Raw genomic sequence first — 13582 nt, forward strand, 5'->3', positions numbered from 1 at the left:
TATGGAGCCATGTTCTTCTAGCAGAGAAGCCAGTGGAGCTTTTTAGTGAACTGTGATCAATCATTATTTGGTGCAGTACCAGGAAACAGAGCATTTCTTAATTTCTTATCCCCTGTGTGTGAAGCCATCTGAATCCTTAGTGGATGAGCCAGACTTACAGCAGCATTTTACTAACGAGTCAAAAGACACTCAGGATGAAGCATGTGGCGTCTAAATTTTTCTGTCATACTTGTCCACATTTGTTTCTAATAATGTAATATGGCATTGTTCTTGGTATATTTTAAGTAAGATGTGTGGATTTCACTACTTACTTTGGAAGATCCTTCCACTGTGTAATTCAAACTTGTTTTATTAACATGAGGGTTTATTGTGCCATCCTTAACTATATTTTTACTTGGCTTTTCTATTTTCTGTTCTGCTAAGGGAATAATTCTTAATGCAAGAACCATTCATATGTAATCTGTAAAATCTTGCTTGGAGAGTCTGTGTTCTCAGCCTATCGATTTTCTGAATTAAATAGAAAAAAGTTTATGAACTGGTCTTCTATGTACTCTGTCCTTAGTCTAGTGAGATTGCCTGCCAATGTGTAGCAGATGAAAAAAGTATAAAGTGCAGCTTGTCTTGCAAAATATCAGTAGATTCAAAGTCCAACTTGCCATAAAGTTTGCTCTTAATAGATAAAATAAGTAGAATCCAGAGAAGTCTAGTGGGACAATACCCAGCAATATCTTGAGTCCAATTACCAATCAATTCAGAGCTAATAAACTATTCTAGCAAAGCAATAAAGCAGCATGCTCTTGTCAGTAGAGCTCAGAAAATGTAAATGAGAATACAAGAAAGCCAGCTTCTACTGGACTTAACAAAGTGCAGGCTGTTTTTTTGGGGTTTTTTGACAAATAAGAGGATTACCCAAACATTGGCTGAATTTCAGCTAATCATTGGATATAGACATTGTGGTGCTGCCTCTCTCTCATTAACTATCACAGATTATAAAGGTGAGTTATTGAAGTGAAGACTGAACACAGAGGTTGTTTATTAAATGGGGTGACCATAATCTGAAACTTAAAGTCCGGAAGACTGATTTCTTTTTTGCTCTCCTAAGTTCTAAATTGAAAAGCTGCTTTGATACTGAGTTTACGGAGCTTATGTTACAGTGTAGTGAATTTTTCTAAGACTTTCTAAATATGCACCATTAGGCATTTCTTTCAATGATTCCCCAATCCACTCTCTTCCAATCACAACTGGGATAAAAAGAAAAATTATGGAGACATAATAACATTTTTCTTCTGTTTTCTGCAGGCAGCCCTGCAGCACTTTGTCAGCTGCATGTAGATGATGAGATCATTGCTGTCAACGGCACGAAGGTTTCCCATATGGACCATAGTCAGTGGGAAGAAGCCATCAACAGAGCATTAGAAACTGGAAACCTGGTCATGGATGTCAGACGATATGGAAAGAATGGTGAGTTGTTTTGTCAGGCAGATACTGTATGCTCTGTAAGGCAAATAAGCTTTGTCTCTGCTGTGCCTGACAGCTGAGAGTCCTTATTAGCCTTACAGCAGTAATACATATCTAAGCTGAATAGTTTGCCAATGTGTCTGTTGCATTTTAACACAACTTGGCTTTTTTAACTGCTTGAGCATTAGAAATGTCTTGACAAGCAAATCTGCAAAACATTGAACTACTGACCTCACTCTTGTGCTCTGGCCTGTTTCTTAGAGGATGGACAGGTAAAAAAGTGTGCAACCAGCACAAAAAGGAATCTAACATTTTCTTCCCTGGCATACCACAAGAATTAAAAGGGTCTGATCTCTAGGGGGTCACTAGAGGATCACTAGGGGATCACTAATTTTTAAAGGCCCTCTGTCTCAATCACCAGCTCCCTTTTTTCAGGGAACGAGGATCTTCTGTTCCTTTCTTCAGGGAGCATTTGAAGTGAGGTGTAAGGTTGTGGGTGATGCAGCACCTGTGTGCTATGATTCTGGCCATTGACCCAAATATTGTGGTGCTGTAATCTCTCCAGAATGGTACTACCCATTCTGGGTAGGGAGGGTTTCCATCCTGGCTTGAAAGCCTTTGTAGCATGTCTTGACTTGGCATGATTTAATCAGGAAACCCTTTCAAAGTTCTAGAAGAATTTTTGCAGAGTTGGAAGTGTGACCAGTGACTTCTTTCACAGTATAAATACAAAACATTCTTTTAGTGGGAAGCTAGGTAAATAAATTACGAGCAAACTGGGGTAAAAACAGTGAGGGTTAGGAAGAGACAAGAAGCAGATCACTTTATAGGATCTAATACAACTGAAGAGTGAGATTAGTGGCAAAAAACTAATTGAATAAAATTTTCAGGAGGAGGGGTAGGGAAGGGAGATAGGATGGAGTGTGTGAGAAGAGCATCATTTGTATTTGCCTCATCAATTTGCCAATTTAGTTTAGGCTGCCTTTTCTTCCTCCTCTCTGTGCTTCCTGATGAGCATGGACATGAAAATGACCTTTCCCTGGATAGTGTATGAGTCTCATTGTACCTGGAGTGAGTAAAGTTGGAAGAATTTTCTCAATCCTTACTAACACTAATGAAATAGTGTCCAATGAATGCTAACTCCTCTCTAATGTTCAGCTGCTGTAGCATATATCAGCAAAACATCTTTTGTTTTGGCAAACTTTTACCTGGTTTATGACTAACACTTGCAGTTTTGGGGAAGGCGGTCTGCTATAAATGCCCTTTTTCCTGTCTTCCCAAATTCCACCTGATTTGTGTGTCCCTTCTTCTGTTTTTGTGTTATTTTAATGTTTTCAATAGCTCTTGTTCTGTTCTTTGACATTACTGTCTATATTAATTTCTCAATCCTCCACATACCAAAAAGACTGGGGCAAAGACCTGCCTTCCCTGCCACATGTAAGGCATAAAATCCTCAATCTCACCAGTGTGGCTACCAACATTATAGGTACATCTGAAAATAAATGGATTGATGCAACTTCGGGAGAAAAAGTTTCAAATGCTTCCACCATATCCACAAAAAGAGATTTCTCCAGCAGCCTTCAAAGTTCTGTGAGTATGTTTTTGAAGGTTCATGGGAGATGGGGGGAGCGCGAAAAAATTTAGTGTCTTGATAGTGGGAGGATGGAGAAAAGAACTTGTGAATCTTCTGTTCCTTAAGCAATACAAGTATAGGACCCTGCATCTGAAATATGGAGAGGTAGCTCTGCATGTCTTAAGGTAAATAAGATGTTTTAAAGACTTGCTGCTGTCTATTCATGAGAGAACTGGTGAATGATAAATATTAAAACAGGTGCAGGCTGTCTTTTGATTAAAACCATGTATAATGTTTGCTCTTCAGAGAAGACTTTGACCTGAATTATTAGCCTATATGGAAGATGCAGCCCCAAAGAACAGGTGCATATGTGCTCTCAAATTACTTGCAAATAAAACCTGCCTGCCAAGGAGCTGAAATAGGAAGATTTTGGCTTCTGGAATTTGCTTGCTAGCTAATGTATTTTATTTCTGCAGCAGTTAGCAGCGGGTTATTGAGTCCTTCAAATGCATGCCGTAGCTTTATTATAAATTACACTGAGGAAGTTTTAGATTGTTTTGTATCTTTCTATAAAATATTATGAAATGTTTTGTGACATATAGTTCCTGATAGGAAAGATGTGTAGTTGGATAAATTTCCACAAATCTAATGAGCCTAGGACATTTATTTATTTATTCATTTATATATTTCAGGATACAGAAACAAAATTAATAAATGGAATGCAAGGAGATCTTGGCTCTAATGAACAAAGAGGTAAACCACTGTTGCTTTTCATTTGCTAATGGTGTAGTTTGACAAGCACAGACACTAAGTCAGTAATGACTGGAAGTGTTATACAGTGGGTGAAGTGAGACCTTAATAAACCAAAACCCAGACAGATATCTTTTTGCATCCAAACTGGGTATAGCTTGCTTCCACAGTTTGCAAGCCAGTTTGAGAACAGACAACAAAGCTGCGACAAAGCCCCTGTCTCTGCATTAGTGGTTGTAAATTTAATGTGTGGTAGAGGTGAAAGGCAAGAAGGCACACAATTTATTGTAATTGCTACTGCATTGTATGGTGACTGAGTTAGCATGAGTACTGACTTATTTTAGTACCCAGGAAGAGTGTAGAGTACTCAACTTTTTGCTACTTTTTCCTGCCTCTTTCAGTTGTAAGGTTTGGGAGTTAGGGGCTGTTTTCACTATTATATTACTTTACTTTTATTCCTGGAGAACAATATTGATGATTCTGATATGAATAATAATTGCATATGAGGCTATGAGTTACAGCCTTACTTGACAGCAGTGAGAGAAACCAGGTATATATACTTCCTAATGGAATAATAATCCTGAAGTAGGAGCTTTGTATTTCATTTTAGCTTGAATACACGTGGTAATTCTTAGAAAAATTCCTCCAAGATATCACTTGCTCTCTGGAGATGTTTTCTGGTGGCCTTGAATGGTCATTAGGCTCCTCCTCATTTCAACTTTGAATCCTAGTCAAGGATGGTTAAATTAGACAGGGAGGATCTGAGTCTGACACTTGTGCTGTTTTTATTGTTGGACATTGTTACTGATAAAATGAAATCCTAATTAGTATATGATGTAACCTCCGAAGGTTTTCCTTTGTGTTTCAGGGGCTTTTTGCTTTCAGAAGTGATGTTGCAGTGTATGGGAGGTCTAACTGAACTTTCTTATCCAGTCATTATAGTCATTAAAAAAAAGGCACTTCATTTTGATTTGTTTGTATTCTTTGTATTTTTCAAATAGCATCTGAACCTATTTCTTTGAAAAACTTAAAAAGGCGGTCACAATTTTTTGAACAAGGTAAACCAAAGAGCTAACATTTCATGTACTTCCATGAAATTGTTCCTGCTGCACACTCTCCCTAACAAGTCTGGTGCTGGGTGCTCTACCTCTTCAGTGTTGTTTCTGCAGTTACAATGAAGCAACATAATTAATTTCCCTTCTTTCCCCAGGGTCATCAGGTTATTCTTACAATTCATGGGTCTACCTTTGTGGTAATGGGTCTTTGCGTGTTCTCTTATATCTATAGCTGTTTAAATCTTTTCTGTGTTGTTCATACTTTTTTTTTCCCCACTGGGTAGAAGTTAGAAGGTTGGCACTCTCTGCTCAGGTTTGCTACTACCTACAAAACAAGAATAATGGTGAATATTCCAGCAGAGGTTTAGAGAAGATCTCAGAGCTGTTGATGAAGTATTTAACTCTGGATTTGAGTTTGAGTTGCAGCTCTGTGCTTCTGCATAAATTGGTATAAAAAGGCATCTGCTGGCTTTCCACTCTGTGATGATGTCACAAGATCCCAAGAAGACCAATACAAAATTTGAACTTAATATGCCAGCGTTTTTTTAAAAAGGCAATGAACGAGGCACTCAATTTTGGTTTTGTAGGTTGCTTTTTCAGCATTTTGCATGTCACAGCTCACATACTTCCACTAATGTTGTATGTCTTATGCTGTCTCCAGGCTATGTATGCCTTTCTGTTTTGCTGTAGCCTGAAAGAGTGAAATTCTGGCCTACTGGAAGCTCAGTTGAGTTTTGCCAATGATTTGTGTGGGGCCAGGATTTTGCTTTTAGTGGTGATGATTTCTGTTTTTTGCCAGAAGCGATATGTGAAATGCCACAGTAGATATCTGTGTTTGTGGTTCTGTGTGCTTTTTAAATACTTCTGCTGTATCTGCAATATTGTATCTACAATATGGTGGAATTTCGTTGGTGGCTATTTGTTGGTGTTGGGGTTTTGTTGTTGTTGTTTTCTGGTTTTTATTTTATGGCTGGCAGAAATCAGTTTTTTCTTTTACTTATTTTTATAACAATATTTGAGGTATTTCACTTGTGCTTGAGGGGGAGGACAAGGTTGTATTTCTAGAGTGCATGTTCAGTACAGCTTGTTAATTTTAAACTTTTGACACTTCAGCTTTGCAATTACATGAAGATTCCTGTGGAGTTCAGCATAAGCTTACAGGGGTGAGAGAAGAGGGGGAGCAAAAAAGGTCTATGCTTCCCTTTAATATCTCCTGGCACAACTGCAATAGATTAAGCTGATTGCCTGATTTTCACTATGGCTGTTGTGGTCTGACAGTGACAACAAAATTGTGTACATATAGAATGAATGCTAACCTGTGACTCATGAGAGTCTTTAGTATCCTAAATATGAACTTTTTTCCACTTCATATGGTTATACTTCAGAATAATGTTGCAATTTTTTCCTTTTATGCCTTTTTTTAAAATTGAAATTTGGACAGCTAAGTAACAAGTACACTGTCAACAAACAAAAATAGTGACGGTGCTTAAGAAATTGTTACATTTAAATTTGTGTTTCTCCCCATTTTCCCTACTTTTAATAAATTAGCATAATATATAATCTTGTCACAGGATGACAAGGCCAAGTGTGATAGCCTCAAATAGCAAAAGGTTTTTGGTGAATGGTGACCAGTTCACTGAATTCAAGTGTGCTTTTGGAAGTAGGAAAGTTGGAGAGCAGAAATACATGGTTTTGTGGTGGAGAAGTTGCCAGTGCATGTCAATTGCTCTTAATTCATGCCAAGGGCAGTAGATTAATAACTTCTCTACCCTTGTGCAGTGTTCTGGGTATTGGTCATGCTAAACAGTTGGGTTTCACAACAATAATAATAGGAGAGGTATAGTGAAGAACCTTTGTGTTGCTACAGTGGAAGGTGTACTGCTAATTCAGGCAATTGCTGATGGCACTTGTGAGCATGCAAAGCTTTGAAACAATTGTGCACATTAGCTGAAAGCACCTAATAAATTCTGCCCTTGAGAAAGTTCAGCAGGGCAAATACAAGCATGTCTTACTAAGGAAGAAAAAATTAGTCTGAAGCTCACAGACTTGCCACAGTTACACAAGTCTTGCAGTAGTTATGTATGGGTCTGATGATTTCTCTTTTTTCCCTTCCAAATTTCCCAGGAGGCCCAGAGCCTGCAATGCCTGATGTAAGTACTATTTGTGAACTACTATTTGGTTGTATAATCCTAGTCTTTTCAAGAAGCTCTCTGCTTTCTATTGCTTTCTATACTGCTTTACAATTTTGATCAAATCTGAGAGTACTGGCTAAGATTTGCTTTGTCAAGGCATGGTTGCTTTCTGCCATTTGAAGAAAAGGCTAATTTATGTCCTTGTCACTATAAAGCTCTAGAGTTGGTAATGGCTTCTATTTCTCACTCTGAAAAAATGTTTTAAAATGTAGAGTGTTGATTACATGGCAAGAGGATAATGCAACTTCATTTCTGTGCTATATTAGCTCCCAGTCCCATCCATCAGCGCTCCTAGCCGTCGGGTTTGGGATCAAGAGGAAGAGCGAAAACGACAGGAAAAATGGCAAAAAGAGCAGGACCGTTTGTTGCAGGTATAATTCATCTTCATAATCATGGGCTGTCAATCCCCCGTGTGTAGCAACAAGGGAAGAAAAGTGGCACATGACTTCTGCAGTTCTTCTTACTGATGGCCTGGGGAGACTCCCAGGTGCATTTTGTGGCCTGCACAGTTGCACACATTAGGAGTTATTCAGAAAAAAGAGGATAATGCTTTAGTGAGCATCATAAAATCAAACACACAATGTGCATGCACTACAGCCAGAAGTGCTCAATCTTCTGGGGCTGGTATGTTCTTAATGATAACAGAATTTAAAGGATAAGTGAAGAACTAAGTGGTCTTCTGTTGTGAATATTAATTGTATTTTTTTCCCCTTAAGGAAAATGCCCCTAGCCTGAGTTTTACCTTCAATTAGTGATACTGCCTTGTATTCATATATGCAGAGGCAGCCAGTACCTGCCTGCTAGAATCCTGTCATTTAACAATCAGCTAATCAGTTGGAATAATCTGGTTCCCAGGACCTCTGAGTCAGGAAGCTGAATCTGCTAATGCAAAACCACCTTGATAACCACTAGCTAGAGCTGGAGGGGGGTGTTGCAGAGGGAAGGGGCATTGTTTGTAGTCTTAGGATAGCACAAAAAACTCGAGCATACATTTCTGCAAAGAGCTCAGCTGAATGAAGTGTAAGCACATTCAACCATGTTCAGAGACACATCTCAGCAAATTAATTTAAAGTTTGTTGTCTGAAGTCTGATGGCAAGGAGAGACATCAATGAACATCATTTATTCTGCACAAGCCCTCTTTGGCTGTATTCAGCAGAAAACTGTGATCTCAAAGTACAAGCATAGAATCTATCTTGCTTTTTAAATGTTTCATCTTTTCTTGATCCTTGTAGCTTGCAAACTCTGCAGGGCAGCAGCTGTACCTTCCTAAACTTACCTGTGGTCTCCATTATGGTTTGGATGTTCCATTTGATACTTGAAGAGATGGCTTTAAAGAGTGTAAACCTTAGCTCCCCTCTCTTGAGAGCTGACTCAGCCATCTGCTATCACTTTTCTTTGTTCTGCCTTTTTTAGTCCTGAAGTGATAAATTTGACCAGAGTAATAATGATCTTTCTCTTCCCCATGATCCTAGCAATGCATTTTCAAATAACAAAAAAAAAGGAGGCAAAGTCTTTCTTTGCTTATTTCCAGCATCTTAGAAGGAATAATTTTGACATCTTTAAATATTTTGCTTTTCCCAAGATAAAAGTAGTGACTGAAAAAAGCACCAAAACATTTACCATGGGCTTTAAGCGATGCTTTATATTGATTTCATGCCAAATCTAGTCAAAAGAAAAATTTCAAGGTCCAGAAATTGGGTTTTGTTTAAGGTAACATTTCAAAAGAATGAGAGATCTTGCTCACTATTTCACTTAGTGATTTCTTTATATTTATCATGTTAACGTGCCTAATTCCAACTTAAATACAACCACTGTGTTTTTATAGAAATACCTTAGATAGCTGAGGGTTTTTTGTTCAAATGGTAACTAAACTGGGGGACAGGGACTATGAGGTTGGCTTTTGTGAAACTTAGCATGTAAAATAAGCCTGGAGACTCAAAAATCAATTACAGAACTTCTTTGGATTGTACTCGAGCCAGGGTTTTATTTGTGGAAGACCTAATGTTCTAGTGGAGCTCAGGGATGTTTTTTGTCTGGTTGGTTTGGTCTGCTAAAAAAACACATTAAATTCCAATGTAAGTGCAAATGAAAGTAAAAAATACCATGTTCCTTATTTGCATGCTTAACTTCAATCTAACCTAACAGGAGAAATACCAACGAGAACAAGAGAAACTGAGGGAAGAATGGCTACGAGCTAAGCAAGAAGCAGAAAAAGAGAGTTCGAAGTATTTTGATGAGGTAGGCTGTGAATAAAGCTTTACTGACTTGAGAGCTTTTTTTCCTTTATACTAGGTACATGAAAGCAGGCAAAGTATTAGGGTTGTTATGTCATTTATCTTCTCATTTTAGAAAATAAATTGTTGTCTATGACTTGGTAGAAAGAGATTGCAAAAATAAGATGGAAAAGAGTAGGTGGGATGTATTGAGATATGTTGAAATTGTGTCTTTTCCTTATGAGCTGGTTAGGTAACTGACACGAGAAAAAGTCACAGCATGTATTAATTACTGTGATCATAAATGGAGACTTTTACTTTTTATTTACCACCTGGTGCTACTTGTTGGAGTTCTGCTTCAATACTTTATCAGGAAGCACGTTCATAAGTGTCTGGCTTGTTACTGGCAGACAGTTCATCTGATAAATTTACATACCAAATCAACCTTAGATTTCCAGTTATATATTTTAAAACACTGAATGTGTGTAGTTTCTGTATATGCTGATTTCTGTGTCTGTTGTTTATGGGAAGATGAACAACTTTTTCCTGAGTATGGGAACTGTCTGAGGTATCTCTACTGCTAAGTGAGTGTTGCTTCAGGCATCCAAACTAGATCAGCTGTGTTTACACAGTCATGAATGAGTAGACCATAATTTAAGGCTTAGAACTTCAATAAGAAAGCTTTTTGAGCTGTTGGAGGACTTTGTTGTATAAGAGTATAAACCATTTTGTATTTTTTCTGTCATTAGAGATTTTGATGGACCCATAAACATTATATTTTTCCTGCAACTAAAACATCTTTTGACTACTGAAAGGTTTTTTTCTTGTTTTTGAGAAAAGCGTCAGAGAGTGATAGGTCTGAGGCTTTACTTTGAAATGGTAGAAGAATGGAACAGAGTGGGAGATGCCTCCACATGAGGATTCATGTGAAATTCATCGGTCTGATATAGATTGCAGTGTATACCTTTGTGTATACACTCTTAAGTAGGTCTCAGGTTTCTAAGTCAAAACAGTAGGGAGAAATGCTGGGTATCGTGGAAGGGTTTGTTTTCCATGGGTATTTAAGTGGGGAAGGGATGGCTTGACATGTAAGTGATACTTGGGAAAGCAGAATGTTTCACATAGTTGTGGCCATGCTGCCTGTGGTGCTTGCTAAGGCTGGTGTGCGGATTGAAGCTCTTGAATTAGGAGAATGTGAAACCACACTTTACCCTGCATCTTGCACTGGAACTGCTGGGGATGATTTTATACATGCTTACCTCATAGAATAAATTACCCTTTCTGAGCAAGAAATCTATTTAAAAAACATCTAAAAACGTGATTTTTTTTTTCTTTGCCACAGGAGCAGACCGTTCTAACCCTAAACACAACATCCATCACTTCTCAGGCTCCACCTGTGTCCAGCTGGAGAGCAAGCCCTGAAGCAAATGCTCCTGAGGAGCCAGAACAAGATGGAGAAAATGAGCTGGCTGCGAGCTCGCTGCATGAGGAAGAAGGGAGGAGGAGGCTTCAGGAGGAACGGAGGATCCAGGAAGAAGCAACCAGGCATTTTGAGCAAGAACAGGAACTCCAAGAGCTGGAGCTCGAGAGACAGCGTAAAGAGAGGGAGCAGCAGCAGGCTGAGGAGCAGAGGCGGCAGGCAGAGCTGGAGGAGCAGAGGCGGCAGGCAGAGCTGGAGGAGCAGAGGCGGCAGGCGGAAAAGCAGAGGGAGGTGTCAGTGGAGGTGCCTCAGTACCAAAGGTGTGCACTTGTGCTAGGATGTACTTTCCCTTCCTTCTGTAAATTCAAATCCGTGTCTAACAGGGCTGTGTCTGTCCTGAACGTATAAGAATGTTCATGTGAGCTTCATGCTGCAGTCAGTAGGTGCAAAATCCCATACCCTAGTCTTTCTTTCCAAAGGCAGAAGGATCAGGCATAACACAGTCCTTCCCCAAGAATCAAGAGCTATATTTCCCTACTTCAGCTATTTTTTAATGGGATGTGTAAGTACTGTAATTACAGCCAAATGAAAGAGGATCTGAAGGACTTAATGAGAAAATTTTGTAAGAATTGTGCACAAGCCAGTGACTCAACTTGAGAGCCAGTGACTCAACATACAGGGCTTCCAGAAGAAATACCAAGTTAACACTTTTTCAACAAATGTGTGGCTGATTTTTACAGATTTATCTCTCATTTTAATTCAACAGTGTTACAATAAAGCTTAATTGCAATTTAACTACTGGGTTAATTTGTCAGTGAGGGATATCATGGTATATGAGTGAACCGTTACTTGCTTACATATCATAGCCTGTTAGAAATATCCACTGCAGATATATTTGTTCCTCTCATTACCTTCTTCAGCAGCTTGCTTTAAAAAACAATCAAATGAACAAATCCCCACCTATTAGTTCTCAAGTTTGTGTTCTTCCCCAGAAATTTTTAGACTACTGTCACAGGAGATTAATCTGTCTGAAAATGATTAAACCAGTAACCTTTCATTATTTTGTCTCCATTTACCTTACTGCCTTGTTTATGACTTGTGGCATCTCTTAAGGTTTTTCTCTTTTTCTTGTTTAAGTGACAAGAGATGACTGAAGAGAACACATGGTATCAAGCTAAGTCTTAGGAGAAAGTAGTGTGATTTTAAAAGACTGCATATATTTGCAGAGGAGGTTGTAAGACCCAGAGTTACTTTAGTTTAATCTAAATGACTGCTGCTTGATGTGCCTGCTGAGCAAAGCAGAGACACAATGCTACAATGGCTGAACAGGTTCTTCCTGGCAGCAGAGCCAGGATAACTTTACAGTTTTAGCTTGTCCCACTTGCAAGATGATAGGACTTTGTGTGGTAACTTATTAAGCTGCTGTAATATCTGCATATCTAAATCCCTGGCACATTCTTTAGTCCACAGGGATTTCATTGCTTCTTAGGTTGCTGCCAAAGGATGTGTTTTGCAAAACACGGGAGGTTTTGCTTAATAGTAAAGGAGCAAGTTCAGTGAAACTGGGCTTTAAAATATCTGGTGTTAAATATTTGCTATAAGATGATATCCAAAGATAAGACTTGAAATCTGAAACATTATATAAAGACCTGCAAAGGCATGATACTTGCTGCAAAGTACACTGAGGGAGGGACAGTCAGCTAAGGAGTGTTTTCTGTGGAACTTTATGAGTTTATAAACTGCACCTGTACACTCTTCTGCAATCAAAATGTAATTTTTATAGAACTGCTGTGCTTTGACAAAATTTTCCTCCTGGCTTTGAAATGGATGAGATAATCACTGTTGTATACTGATGCTTGTAATTTTTGCAGCACCTTAGTCTTTGGGATTCTTTTAACACAGCTGAACTTTCTCAGTTTTCTCTGGGGAGGGGATACTTACTGTTTGCTCAATTTCTAGAATTTTCTTTTAATATGTATTTTATCTTTATTTTGCTTCTAGACATTACGAGCGCTATGAAGTATCTAAAATAAAAGAGGATCGAGCTGGCCATCCTCTCATTGACAGGTGATAAGAAACTGAATCAATACACAGTTGAAACCTCTTTAACAATAACCATTCTGGGAGGCTCATGTTTGGTTTCCTTGTCACTTCACAAAAATCTAATTTCAGGCAGTTTTTCTCTCAACTCTTCTTTTTCTGCCTTTTATCAGTTGTATTTCTGACTGTTAAATTAAGACTCCTTAGAACTTTACTTGTTTGGGGGGTTTAATTTAAATTGGGGTTTTTTTCTCTTAAGGATCTATTTTGAATATTTTCCTTAGGAACATGTGTGTCTTTTTCTGTATGGCAACATAATGTTTCTTTTCTTTCCAATAGGCATTATGAGCGTTATGAAGTTTCTAAAACCATTGAGGAACAGCCTGGCCAGTCATTTGTTGACAGGTATGTCCCATATTGAATCTCAACACCAACTTGAGCGTCACCAGTTCTTTGTTAGAAAACTTTTAAAATTCTAATAAACTTTAGTCATAGCAGCTAAATGATATGTTGGATTGCTGCTGTGTTTTGCAGTTTTTATGGCATGTTTTCATATTGAAAAGAACAAGTGGCCCAACTTTTGTCAAATTATACACTGTTGTAAGCAACAGTTAGTCAGTGGGATACTGTGGGGAGAAACAAAACTGTGAGGAGGTAAATATGTGGGTAGTACTCAACTTACCTGGCTGGAAAACGATTTCAGATTTTGTGGTTGTGTCAGAGCATGCTCTACAAACTAAGGTGCAGTCATCCCAATTCGGGTTGTGCAACTTGAGAGAGTAAACAAGAAGGGAAGTCAGAGGCAGCAGCAGGATATTTATCAAGGGGATAGTGCAGGCTACTCCTGTAATTTACACAAGTTAATTTTAAGGTACAATCT

At 38.4% G+C, this 13582-nt stretch overlaps 1 protein-coding gene across 3 annotated transcripts in view; it reads left to right on the forward strand.

The window, feature by feature from the left end:
* Window positions 1–13582, forward strand: part of LMO7 (LIM domain 7) — a 97111-nt gene that overhangs the window by 72934 nt on the left and 10595 nt on the right. For all 3 annotated transcript variants that reach the window (XM_066545079.1, XM_066545080.1, XM_066545081.1), the window contains 10 exons: window positions 1300–1461; window positions 2864–3048; window positions 3724–3784; window positions 4992–5033; window positions 6961–6986; window positions 7295–7399; window positions 9175–9267; window positions 10585–10982; window positions 12664–12729; window positions 13042–13107. In XM_066545079.1, coding sequence (XP_066401176.1) covers window positions 1300–1461; window positions 2864–3048; window positions 3724–3784; window positions 4992–5033; window positions 6961–6986; window positions 7295–7399; window positions 9175–9267; window positions 10585–10982; window positions 12664–12729; window positions 13042–13107 — 1204 coding nt within the window. The remainder of the gene's footprint in view (window positions 1–1299; window positions 1462–2863; window positions 3049–3723; window positions 3785–4991; window positions 5034–6960; window positions 6987–7294; window positions 7400–9174; window positions 9268–10584; window positions 10983–12663; window positions 12730–13041; window positions 13108–13582) is intronic.

Source organism: Molothrus aeneus, chromosome 2 (genome assembly GCF_037042795.1).
Source record: "Molothrus aeneus isolate 106 chromosome 2, BPBGC_Maene_1.0, whole genome shotgun sequence".
Taxonomy (NCBI): domain Eukaryota; kingdom Metazoa; phylum Chordata; class Aves; order Passeriformes; family Icteridae; genus Molothrus; species Molothrus aeneus.